This window comes from Typopeltis vanoorti, chromosome 5 (assembly GCF_054136105.1).
Source record: "Typopeltis vanoorti isolate ZY-2024b chromosome 5, IOZ_Tvanoo_1.0, whole genome shotgun sequence".
Classification (NCBI taxonomy): Eukaryota; Metazoa; Arthropoda; class Arachnida; order Uropygi; family Thelyphonidae; genus Typopeltis; species Typopeltis vanoorti.
The window spans coordinates 42111049-42124178 of record NC_143553.1 but is presented as its reverse complement, the minus strand read 5'-3'; the positions used below and the strand labels follow the sequence as shown (position 1 = coordinate 42124178).

General features: G+C 35.8%; 1 protein-coding gene across 2 annotated transcripts in view; it reads left to right on the top strand.

Moving 5' to 3' along the window:
• Nucleotides 1-7176, top strand: part of Oga (O-GlcNAcase) — a 375302-nt gene extending 368126 nt beyond the window's left edge. For both annotated transcript variants that reach the window (XM_090392376.1, XM_090392375.1), the window contains one exon: nucleotides 6767-7176. In XM_090392376.1, coding sequence (XP_090248502.1) covers nucleotides 6767-6903 — 137 coding nt within the window. In that variant the 3' untranslated portion in view covers nucleotides 6904-7176. The remainder of the gene's footprint in view (nucleotides 1-6766) is intronic.
• Nucleotides 7177-13130: the final 5954 nt, after the last annotated feature.

Here is a 13130-nt window from a genome sequence, read left to right as displayed (position 1 = left end):
TTACTTATTTTTAATTTTTATTTATTACTTTTTTCATAATTCATAGTTTTGAATCTTTATCTCTTAATTCGTTTCATTTATCTGTGTGTCATTCCTAACATTTCATATTTCTGAGCACACTATTGATCCTTCTACATTTTATCCCCCCCCCTCTCCCAAATCTCTCATTATTTTTTGGTTCAGTTTTAAACTCTGTACAATAAATTGAAATCATCCCTCCCTCCATGATATCAGTTATGTTCAAATTTGTGCTCTTTAATAATATATTTCACTGAAACAATGAAAGCCAATGAAATGTTGATACATAGAACTACTGTTTTTAAGGGGAACTCTATTCCATTTTATAATCCTGGCTAGTCACATTTCTATACCTAATTTTAGGAGCGACATAAAATATTTTCAAAAATTTTTTATACAGCGATATTCAGAAACTTTTAAGTTTCAGAAATCAAGAGTAAATATATTTCCATTGTGAATATATACTTTGTAAAGAACAGGCACATGTGAAAACACTGTGCTAAGTGAAAAACGAGACTTTAACGAGACGAAGACAGAAAATGTTAGAATAAAAATAGGGTATTGTTTTTTGGTTATATGATTATGAATATCATATGCCAGTGTTTCTCAAAGTGTGGTACGAGTACCCCCGTGGGTACGTGGCAATTTTCGGCTATGCATGGAATCATTAAGAAAAAAGGAAGTATTTGAAATGTATAAATTTCTCAATGAGTTATATCTTATGTATGAATTCTCCTACTCAAACTGTGATAACTGCTTCATTTGAATAGCTTGCAAAATCGCGGGTGATCACTCGTGACTCTTTTATCAGCTTCGTATATGAATGTACATTGCGAGCCTGCAACAACGAGAAGAGCGTACGATAGCGACTGATAAAAAGAAAAAAGTAATTATATGAATCAATTTTGTTCTATTAAAAATAAAGCATATTTTTTGTTTTACATGTACATCTAAATTCGAATAAAATAGACATTTATAACGAAATATACTTTTTTATTTTATTTATTTATTTATTATTATCATTTTGATGAGGGGTACTAGGTAATAATGAAAATTTAGGAGGTAGGGGGGTACACGGATATCTGAAGTTTGAGAAACACTGCCTTATGCCAACCAGGTTCATCTCATATGCAAATTCTATTACTGATCTTAACCTCAAGTTCAAAGAAAGCTTAATTATTGCATATTATAACTGAAGTCAGTTATCACTCATGACTCTTTTATCAACTTCGTATGTGAATGTACATTGCGAGCCTGCAACAACGAGAAGAGTGTACGATAGCGACTGATAAAAAGAAAAAAGTAATTATATGAATCAATTTTGTTCTATTAAAAATAAAGCATATTTTTTGTTTTACATGTACATCTAAATTCAAATAAAATAGACATTTATAACGAAATATACTTTTTTATTTAATTTATTTATTTATTATTATCATTTTGATGAGGGGTACTAGGTAATAATGAAAATTTAGGAGGTGGGGGGGTACACGGATATCTGAAGTTTGAGAAACACTGCCTTATGCCAACCAGGTTCATCTCATATGCAAATTCTATTACTGATCTTAACCTCAAGTTCAGAGAAAGCTTAATTATTGCATATTATAACTGAAGTCAGTTATTACTTTAAATAATAATAATAAATTTAATAAATGAAATATTATTTACAATTATCATCTACATGACATAAAAGACAATCATAATATTTAATTAAAATATTAAATCACTCGCACACTTTCTCTGTTATACAAACAATTAGAGATAAATATGTAATGAGTTTAACTAAAGGATTTAACAAACTCATAATGACAATTATATAGGCCAAGTTATCAGACTGCACTTTTAATCCCCCAACCGGCCACAACATCTATAGATGTTCAGCTAAATCTGGATACGAAGCTCTAACACCCATTGAATAACATGGATAAGTAGTACAATTCGGTGTCACTATTTCATCCACATCAGCTGGTAGGGAGGTTAAACAAGTAGAAATAAACTTTCAGTAGTTCTAAGTAAATTAAACAGAGCAGATAATTACACCAATTACTTGTTTTGCATTTGAAGTTCAAGTTATCGGTAACCTTCATTTCACCATGAAAGAAGTTAACTGAGGAAGCAAAGCAGTCCTACCTTCCAGTAGTTATTATCCAAAGACTCCCAAGAATTAGATCTAGTCAAAGATTTGTTCCCTTTGTTATACACATAGCTCATCATACTGTGCCTTAAATACATTCAAATTCTCTGCAGACACCATTCTCAAGCAATGCATTCCATTATTCACAACTCTCCATCTAAAAAACCTGCTTCTCACTCCCTTGCTCACATCCTTCTTATATAGCTTCCAGGAATAACCTCTTGTTCTCCCTTATCTCCTGCCATTTTATGAAAAATATCTTCAAAGTTAATCCTAAACAACTCCTTACCAACCTGTAAGTCTCTGTCATATCGCCCATCTTTCTCCTATCCACTGGACTCTGCAAATAGCATCTTCTCAACCTTTCTTCATACCCAACATTCCAGAGGCCAGGAACTTCCTAAATCAATTGCCCCCTTAGACCTTTCCAATATCTCTTCATCCTTTTGACCAAATCTGTGCACAGTGGTCCATATGTGGCCTAATCATGGCCTCATACAATGGAACCAGAATAGCTGAGAGAAAATTTAGACAAACACTGTTTCCATTCCAAAATGAAGAATACAAGTTCTCACATACATAATGGAAATGCATTTTAGTTTCTTCTGTTCTAGTCACTGTAGGAATTATTAGCATTTCCTTTACTTCAGTTGAACAAATTCCTGCAAAAAGTAGCTTGAAAACATCAGCATACACCATTTGCTGTTAACATGCCCATGTGCTTCTTAAATAAAACCTTCATTTCATTTCTTAAATTTACTGAAAATTCTGGTTCCAAATTATCCCATACTTGGATTTGCCTTTTCTCTAGCTGTATTTTTGCACAATCCACATGATGCTGTGGTTTGTGTCAGTCACATCTGGGTTCTGTGCTTTTATGTGGGAGTAAACATCTTCCAAAAACTTCAAACTTTACTGAAATATTATTATGCCACACTCCTCTTAGTTAATTTCTTGTTTTATGCATCTAAAATTTCTCTATGCCCACTGAAGAAAATTAATTTTGGTTTTGGAAGTGCTGTCTGCTCTGTTAAATAAAGGAAAGCACTAACAGTGCATGAATCATCTGCCTAAACATTCACTCTTAGGTATGTTTTTATGTTGTCAATATTTTACGAAACAAATATACAGTATAATAAATCTTCTTTTTCTGTGCTTTTATCCCATTTCCAATACAGGGTCCATGTTACACTTAATGCGACTTTTGTTAGTAGTAACCCCCCCCCCCCCCCAACCGGCCTGCCACTTGGTGGGGAGTATTTTTTTTTACTGTACTAGTGCATGTTCAGGGGACTGGTTTGCCTGTTCTGAGGGATGAAAAACCTGAGTTTCCAGGAGGGAAAAAACCCTCTACCTCCATATGAGACGCTAACTCACCTTTAGTCGTAAGAGACCAGATAAAAGTTCCTCGCATCATTGACTGAGCTACAGAGGCTCTAGTTTAATAAAAATAATAGTAAGGAATTAATGAAATGTGTATTTTATTTCAGTAACATATTCAAGAAATATAGCAGTAGTGAATACTGTGAATGGGCTAGCATATCTGTTGCTAGCCCATTGAAAATTTTTTTCTTAATTTTTTTAATTATATGATTTGTATATCTTTCCTTATAACTTTTAGTTCTCACTCCCTTCAGTATAGACGAAGATTTTTAATCGGAAAGACCTGGTATGATTCCTGTCCAAGACACGAGGAACTTTTATCTGGTCTCTTTCGACTAAAGGTGAGTTAGCCAGTCTTATATGGAGGTAGGACTTTTTCACCTGGAAACTCAGGTTTTTTTGTCCTTAGAACAGGCAAACCGGCTCTATTAACACGCACTTCTACAGTTATTAAAAAAAAAAAAAAAAAAAAAAAACACACACAGTGTCAGACTCTGACAAGCCAGTTGGGGTTTCCCATAGTTGCATAATCATAGCAGACTCTGCACCATGCAGGATAAAAGTGCTATAAAAAGAAGATATCTTTCCTTACTTAATGAATAGGAAATATATAAGTTCATTACCTGACTTAGATGGCTGTTTGTTTTATAGTGATTAGATTTCTTTATAATATATATAAATTAATAAATGTATGATAGATTACTTCATTTGCAGATAGTGTTTTTAGTCTTCAGTGAATTAACAGTATATATCTGGAATAGTTTTTCCTAAGACAAATTACTTGAATATATTAATAAAGTTATTACCATATTAGGTTTATTTTGCAAAGTGTCTAAGCTCCTCTAAGAGTCATTGTCTGTCCATTCATATGCAATTTATTCAGGAAATCTGGCATAATGGATTTTACTCATGTTTGCTATTTGGAATCCTTAGAAAATTTTGACACATCACTTCAATGTTTCTTTCATTCAGATTATTTTCATGGGTATAGAGGAATGTGTTGAAATTATATACTGTAATATCTCTTTTCTGATGAGATGGAATGCATTAAAATTTCAAATTTGAGAATCACACATGAAGATGTCCATGTAGTGTTCAATTTTTGTTTCATTTGTTTTCATTGCCAAAAATTCATACTGATATTAATTCGTTCATAGTGAAGAATTTATGGAGACAAACACATAGAGTAATTACTTTACTTATAATTAGTAAAATTACCCTCGACATTTCAACCTCTATATCAAGGTTAACAGGAAAACATACGTACAGAACACGAGCTACATTACATTACACTACACAAAAGTAAGATAAATCTAAATGCTTTGTTAAGCATTTAGATTTTGCCCTGGCCTGACCTCTGGTGGAAAATAATTATAATTCATAATAATAAAATATATGTAAAAATATAAATTAACAAAATTTTTATACATGTGAGTATACTAATATACAGATTATTTTTATTTATTTAGTTTTTTTTCTAAGTGGAATTACATGAAACGCATTTCTAAAGTCCTCTTATTACAGTTTTCTTGTATTGGGATTCTGCCGTCATGTTCTGGATACTACATAGATTGCATATAGGTCCTCCAGATTCTTGGAATTATTAACCCATCATTTTTGTTAAGATTCAGGTGATGTTTCAGCATCTCACAGGCTTCTTTGAACTTTCTTTCAAATCAGGTTTTGGTGTGGTGTAGCTACTTGGTGCCTTTCCAGTTGATTCTGTGACTTATTCTAATTACATTATAACTAAAGTAATTACTCCAATATCTGTGTTTGTGTCTCCATAAATTCTTCACTATGAATACTGACCACCATGTAACCTTAAAAGAAATTATATTAATTCCATACTGAGTGGGGCAAAATTTAATGAAATTTGATGTTGAGGATCTTTAGTGAAAACAGTGTTTATTTTATTTGGCCATTTGTGGTGGCACACAAAAATGTAATTTTCCCTAGAGCAGATAATTTTATTAATTCTTCCAAACAGGGGTTGAATCCGAGCAGGGTTGGCCAAGTGGTTAGCATATCCGCTTTCCAGCCAAAAGGCTGTGGTTGGAATCCCACTGTGGACATGGATGTTGTGATTGTCTGTGAAAATACTAGTGGTAGTGGTCGGCGGTAGATGGCGTTGGTGTAGAAGATGAAGGTAGTTGCAGTTGGTGGAGAGAGAGAGAGAGTAGGTGCCCTCCCTTGATGAGTCTTTGGATTCCCTGGAGGAGTCCAAAATAATTATATAATAATTAATAATGTGTTTATAACTTGTGACACGGGTGTCAGTGGATTTTTACAAAAGTGCAACTACTCTATAAGAGGTATTTGAAAAAATGCAAATTTTGCAGACATCATGATAGTTCTTTCAAAAGGATTGGAAATATCTTCTGTTGAAAGACTATATGTAAGCACTTATGACTGCACTAACTCTAATTTCATTTAACATAATGCCATAGAACATTGAATGATAGCTTACTGATAAATCATTTTCTAGGTTCTAGACTGTTTAATGAAAGTCCCCCCCCCCACCTCTCTTGCTCTCTCTCATAATTCCATTTTTATTAGAAAAGTTTGAAATGATCATAATTGTTTTCATTAATAATTTCAGTTTTTATTCGCAAAGCAATTTGAATTTATGAATATTCACTATGCCTTGGTATAGCACTCTCTGTTAATCCAGTTGTTCTTTCTCCTTCCACAATTTATAATTTTTTTTTTTATTGGCTAAACAATTTGAAATAATGATTCTTGTTAAAATTAAATGAAATAAGAAATGTTTAGATAATTATTAAAACTTTGTCAATTCATTTGGAACTATTTTAATGGCAAAATTAAGAAACAAAATTGTTTGTAATACATATTTTAAAAATAGTTCTCATTATTCAACTGTTAGAGTAATCAGTGGTGTCACTATAACAAGCATGTAATTATGAAATGCACCTTTCTTTGTTTATGATTATTTTGAATAGTTATTTCTGAAAAAAATTGTTAAATTAAAAAAAATCATTCTATTAATATATTGTTCTGTTATTTTAAAAAAAAAGTATTGAATAATCTGATAAAATTAAAGTGATGGTAAGCTACTATTTTAGCTTAGAGAAACAAAGCATATCTTATTAATATGTATGCTGTGAATAAAACATCAATAAGCTTTTTTTGAGGGAGGGTAAAAAAAATATGAGTACTGATGTGTTTTAATTAAGCATTTTTGTGATAGTGTGTATATTTTTTTAACAGGCTCCCATGGAGTATTTTGTGAAATTACTGTTGGTGACAAGAACATACTAGACTTTTACTCCAAACTTGGCTTCCTAGAAATAGCCCTTCCAGGTTATACCTGTGAAGATGTATTCTACCTTGGGAGAACATTTTGACATCTTTGGGCAATGTATATATTTATATGAGAAGAATATTGATATATATATATATTGTATATAGCATACATATTCTTAATGTTATATTGTTGCTTCGTCTAGAAGCTCAGTGTAAGTGCATTGCATATATATTGGTGTAGTATCTGTACATAATAGTATAATTTGATGTTTTATATTTTGGTAGAGAGTGGCTGTTTATAATTGTTGGAAATGTTCATTTGTATAAATTATGAATTTAAGAATAAAATAATGACTCTGCTTTGTATTTCTACATGCACAAAATTATTGGTCTTTTATTATTACTTGCTCATTAGCAGTCAAAAACATTAACATCATATTACAATGTTCTCCCTCTCTTTCTCTAAATTATACAGTTCAGGAGTGGAAGAACAAAAATCTTCCATTCCTTCTAAATGTTATAATTTTCTAAATTTTTGTGGTTTGTAATATGAGTTAGTGTTTAGTAACTACAGAAATAGACAACATTATGAGTCTGTTTTTTTTTTTTTTTTCCTCCTCATGTATTTAATTACCATAAAAAACTGATAAAATTGCTCTCTGATACCTTTGTTAATAGAGTTATTTAAAGGCACTGAAATCTTCCAAGAAAAGCATATTTTAAAAGAGGAGCAATTTTCATGAAGACGCTAGTTCGGAGATCTAGTATGCTCATTTATCATAAATTAAATTAGTGTTGGGGTTAGCTCTGCTTTGTATCTTTCCATTGGTACTATCTGCGGTGGTTCACTTACAGGGGGACCACCACTTTGTTGTTGCATCAGTTATACCAAGGAATTATCATTCAGTATAACTGATGCACCAACAAAGGCAGTGGCTAGTTAGTATATGAAGATATGCAAAGACCATTTTAACAAAATGGGAATCAACTTCTGAAAAGGAATTGTGACTGATAATGAAACATAGCTCTATGATTTTAATGGTGAACGTCTCTGTTGATGGAAGCATTTTGATTCTTTACAGCCAAAAAATATCTATTCACAGAATTTTTTTACAAATGGATGGCACTTGATTTATAATGCAAAGAAATTATGTTGCATCCTGCAAGGTGCTATCAGTGGAGAAGCATATGTTGAAATCCATTTTAAGAACTCGGCTACCATGGTTACTATGGAAAACATGGGCATGTGTCCTATTACATAGCAAGACAGATTTTTTTTTTTTTTTTTTTTTTTTCCCTTCTCCAACTATAGGAATATCAATCCACATCTTATACCCCTCCATGTGAGATGCTTGTTAGTGGTAGAAGAGACCACCCAGTTATAGTACTGGCCTTCTCATTCTTCCTCTTTTTTCTTTGCATTTTGATTCTTCACAGCCACAAAATATCTATTCACAGAATTTTTTTACAAATGGATGGTACTTGATTTGTAATGCAAAGGAATTGTGTTGCATCCTATCAGTGGAGAAGCATATGTTGAAAATCCATTTTAAGAACTTGGAAAACATGGGCATGTTTCCTATGACATAGCAAGACAGATTTTTTTTTTTTTTCCCTTCAACTATAGGAATGTCAATCCACATCTTATGCCCCTCCATGTGAGACACTTGTTAGTGGTAGAAGAGACCACCCAGTGATACTGGCCTTTTCATTCTTTTTCTTTGTGTATTCTTCACACCAACACCTTGTGATGTGACCTGTGGACATTCAGCAAGGGGAATTCTGGTAGGCTTACACTACTTTGACCTATGTTTCTGCAAGATGGTTGGTCTTGGATGGCCTGGCCAAGATCAGTCTGTAGTGGGCTTGTCTGTGAGGGTCAAGGGTGTTGAGTAAGTCTCCTTCCCCATGGTCCAGGGACAGGGCTTGTCCCTGGACCATGGGGAAGGAGACTCGGTAGTGCATTCCACTACCGAGTGCAGTCATTGCTTGCCAGAGAGTGGGCATCCATGTGTGGCTCTGTGGTGGGTGAGGAGCTCTGGCACTGAAGCGAAATCCACTTGAGCATGAATTTGTCATCCTCAGTCACTTCAGAGACCCTAACAAACCCCCCAACCAAGTATTGATGCCATTGCTTTTGACAACAGAAGCAAGAAACAAAAAATGTGATACAAGTATAAATGCACCAGTTTTTCTAATCATCCATGCTACACCCCTCTTCATTCATAAGGATATAGAAGGGTTGGCAGTTTCTCCCAAAACAATAAAGAAACTACGTTCTGGCAATATCCTCATAGAAACATCATGTCAGCAACATTCAGAAAAACTACTCAGAGCAACATTAACAGGGTGGTATACCTATAACAGTTACACCCCATAAAACACAATTCCTGTAGAGGAATGATCTCAGAATGGGACCTCCTGGATATCCCTGCTGAGGAAATATGTTCTGAGCTGAAAGATCAGGGATGATAGTTATGATGTGCATCATGTTCCATAGGAATGATCACCTGGTTCCTACCAGAAGCATCATTCTTACACTTGATACCACTAATCTTCCAACACCTTTTAAAGCAGGGTATCTCAACTGTCCTGTTGGACTGAACATCCTTAATCTGCTAAGTTACTTCAAGTGCCAGAAATATGGACATGCCCAAACTACCTATCCTGGCTCTGCCACCTGTGCCCAGTGTGGTAGTAAAGATCATGATGACCGGTCTTGCTCTGCCGAGAAAACTAAATATGTAAATGTTCAGGGAGATCGTCCAGCCTACTTCCATGCATGTCAAAAGTTGAAAGATGAGAAAGAAATACAAAAAACAGAACATATATTAGGATGCCAGAAGAAAGTTAGACACCACCACACCTGCTCTGAGATCCTCTTATGATGAGAAGGTAACAGTAAAGAAAATGTCAACTGCAACTTAAACTCGCATGTCTGTTCCACCATTCAATATTATCACCATATCTGAAATTTATGACTGTGACGTTTCTCTGTTGAACACATCAATCGCACAGTGTATGGCCTCTCTCCAAAAATGGTTCCATTTGATGAGAACCCAGTTGTAAAAAAAAAATTTTCAAAGTTATCACTTATCACAATCACCATACCCTTCCCAGAAAAAATGGGTACTTCAGTATGCACTGTAAGCAAATTGAACTTACCCAGTGATCCTGATAATGTATTGGATATTTTTCCCAAGAAAAAGATGGACACTGGTCATCCATACTTTCCAAAATCTACTCTGGAATCAAACTGGACTCTGGGATGTTGGTTATGTGGATGATGTGTTTGCTATTTGGCCACATGGCTCAGATACACTCCACTCCTTCCTAACACACTTAAACAACCAACATCCCAGAGTCCAGTTCACCTTAGAAAAAGAGGAAAACAACACCCTCCCCTTCCTAGACACTTTAATCACCCGCCAGCTTGATGGATCTTTGGTTTTCTCTGTTTACAGAAAACCCACCCACACTGGCAGATACATTCACCAGTAATCCCCCCCCCCTCACAACAATATGGGGTGATAAAAACACTATATAACAGGGCAAAATTAATCTGCTCAGATGACAAGGCCCTAACTATGGAACTAAACCACATCCTCAACACTTTCTTAGCCAATGGCTACAACCCCAAAAAAATCCAAAAAATACTAAAACCTATAAACCACAACCCCCCTCCACAATAAAGACTACACCAAGTCTATCACTATTCCCTACATCCAGGGCACCTCTGAAAAAATAACTAATATCCTCAAAAAATATGACCTTACTTCCTGTTACAGACCATATAAAAAGTTGGCATCCCTTATCCGCTCTACCAAAGACCAACCACTTCCCCTAGACCTACCTGGTGTATACCAGGTCCCTTGCAGCTGCAAATTGTCCTACTTTGGCCAAACAGGCAGAACAACAAATATCAGGATTTCAGAACACCAAGACTACATCCGTTTTCACCAGTACAGCCGCTCTGGACTGGCAGACCATGCCTTAGATACCCACCATAAAATTCGTTGGAAGAAGACAAAAATAATCCATCGCAGCAAGTTTAAATACGAAAGACTATTCAAAGAATCTTCAGCAGCTCTAAAAAACGTTCCTAACCTCAACAAATTTGGGTGCATGAAACTGCCCCAAATTTGGGAGACTTTCATTTTGAGAACTTCAGCCCAACTGCCAAGACTACCAAATTAGCCCGCAAGAGGGCACCATTAGGACTTTAGGAACAAAATGAGTTCTTATTTTCTGCCTCATTTGCTTTGTTAGTTCCTTAGTGCACATACCATATCTTTATGTTCCCGAAGATGGCAATGTGACATTGCCGAAATATAGAAGTGATTCATTAAAGTTATCTTTAATTTATTTACTTTATATGCGTTGTCAATTCCGTAAATTAATTACCAGTTATGTCTAACCAACGTATAAGTCTTACTACTAGAATCATGATCATCCACGGAGATGCAATCGCACGAAAGGCCCGTCAATACGGCAAATTGAGGTTGAAGATATCGAGGCAAATAAATCGTCTGACGTTCCTAAAACGCTGCCGGGATAACAAAGTGATCCCCAACTGTGTCAAACTAAAGCACCGTTTCACTTCCGAGAAAGCTCTACGTATTTACAACCGCACTAGCTTCGCCCTGTTAAGAGAACAAATTACCGCGACGCGCGTTCTCCTGGCCGACGAAAACAAAACCGTACGGGCGCTGGAGGAAGAGCTTTCTAACACACTCGGCCTTGATCTATGGTCAATACTTCATGACATTTCATGCACATTGGCAAGAAAGGAATTCGAAAAAATACGTAGCCGGCACGTGAAAAAATACGAAAACCTGACAAAGACTTCTACTTCTGTAAACCAGCTACCACTTAACACAGTAGTCAACCTCTCGTCGGCAGTTTTAAAGCCTGAAGCACTCACTGCACTTTCACGTGGTCACAATTTCGCCCTAGCTCCTAAAAGGATACCTGCTGAAGAAATCATGATCCAAATAGAGCGTGGAATTCGCAACCTGCCTAACCACATCGCCAACAACGTGAGACTGGATGTAGTCGGTGTTCTCACTAAAGCCAAACCTCCAAAATCCAACTTATCCAAAAACGAATATACAGCCCTACAAGAATTAAAAAACAACAAAAAAATAGTAATCACCAAAGCTGATAAGGGAAGCTCCACTGTGGTACTTAACCAAAAAGACTACAAAGGTAAGCTAAATTCTTTAATACGAGACCGTACTACTTACCTCCCCATTGAATATAATCCGACCAACTCTCAGATTAGAACTATCCACAGTCTCCTTAAGAAAGTCACTTCTTGGCCTGTGGAAGTCACCAACAAACTTAAACCCTATAACTCTAGACCCCCCCGATTATATGGACTCCCAAAAATACATAAACAAAATGTGCAGTTACGTCCCATAGTGGATGGCATTGATTCCCCCACATATAAATTAGCCAAACATTTAGCCAAAACGCTCACACACTACACTGGCAACACACCATCACACATAAAAAACTCGGCCCACTTTAAAGCCAGTATAGGAAACCTCACTCTCCAACACACTGACATAATGGTCAGTTTTGACGTCTCCTCCCTATTCACTAATGTCCCACTCAAAGAAACCTTTGAGCTCATCCAAGCCAAGTTTCCTCCCGATATCTCAGCCCTATTTCAGTTCACAATGAACTCAGGCTATTTCGTTTGGCAAGGAAAGTTCTACAAACAGATAGAGGGGACAGCCATGGGTTCACCACTTTCCCCACCCTTGGCCAATTTCTTTATGGAGACATTTGAAGAGAAAGCCTTAAACTCCGCCCCACAAAAACCCACTATTTGGCTTCGTTATGTGGATGATGTGTTTGCTATTTGGCCACATGGCTCAGATACACTCCACTCCTTCCTAACACACTTAAACAACCAACATCCCAGAGTCCAGTTCACCTTAGAAAAAGAGGAAAACAACACCCTCCCCTTCCTAGACACTTTAATCACCCGCCAGCTTGATGGATCTTTGGTTTTCTCTGTTTATAGAAAACCCACCCACACTGGCAGATACATTCACCAGCAATCCCCCCCCCCCACAACAATATGGGGTGATAAAAACACTATATAACAGGGCAAAATTAATCTGCTCAGATGACAAGGCCCTGACTATGGAACTAAACCACATCCTCAACACTTTCTTAGCCAATGGCTACAACCCCAAAAAAATCCAAAAAATACTAAAACCTATAAACCACAACCCCCCTCCACAATAAAGACTACACCAAGTCTATCACTATTCCCTACATCCAGGGCACCTCTGAAAAAATAACTAATATCCTC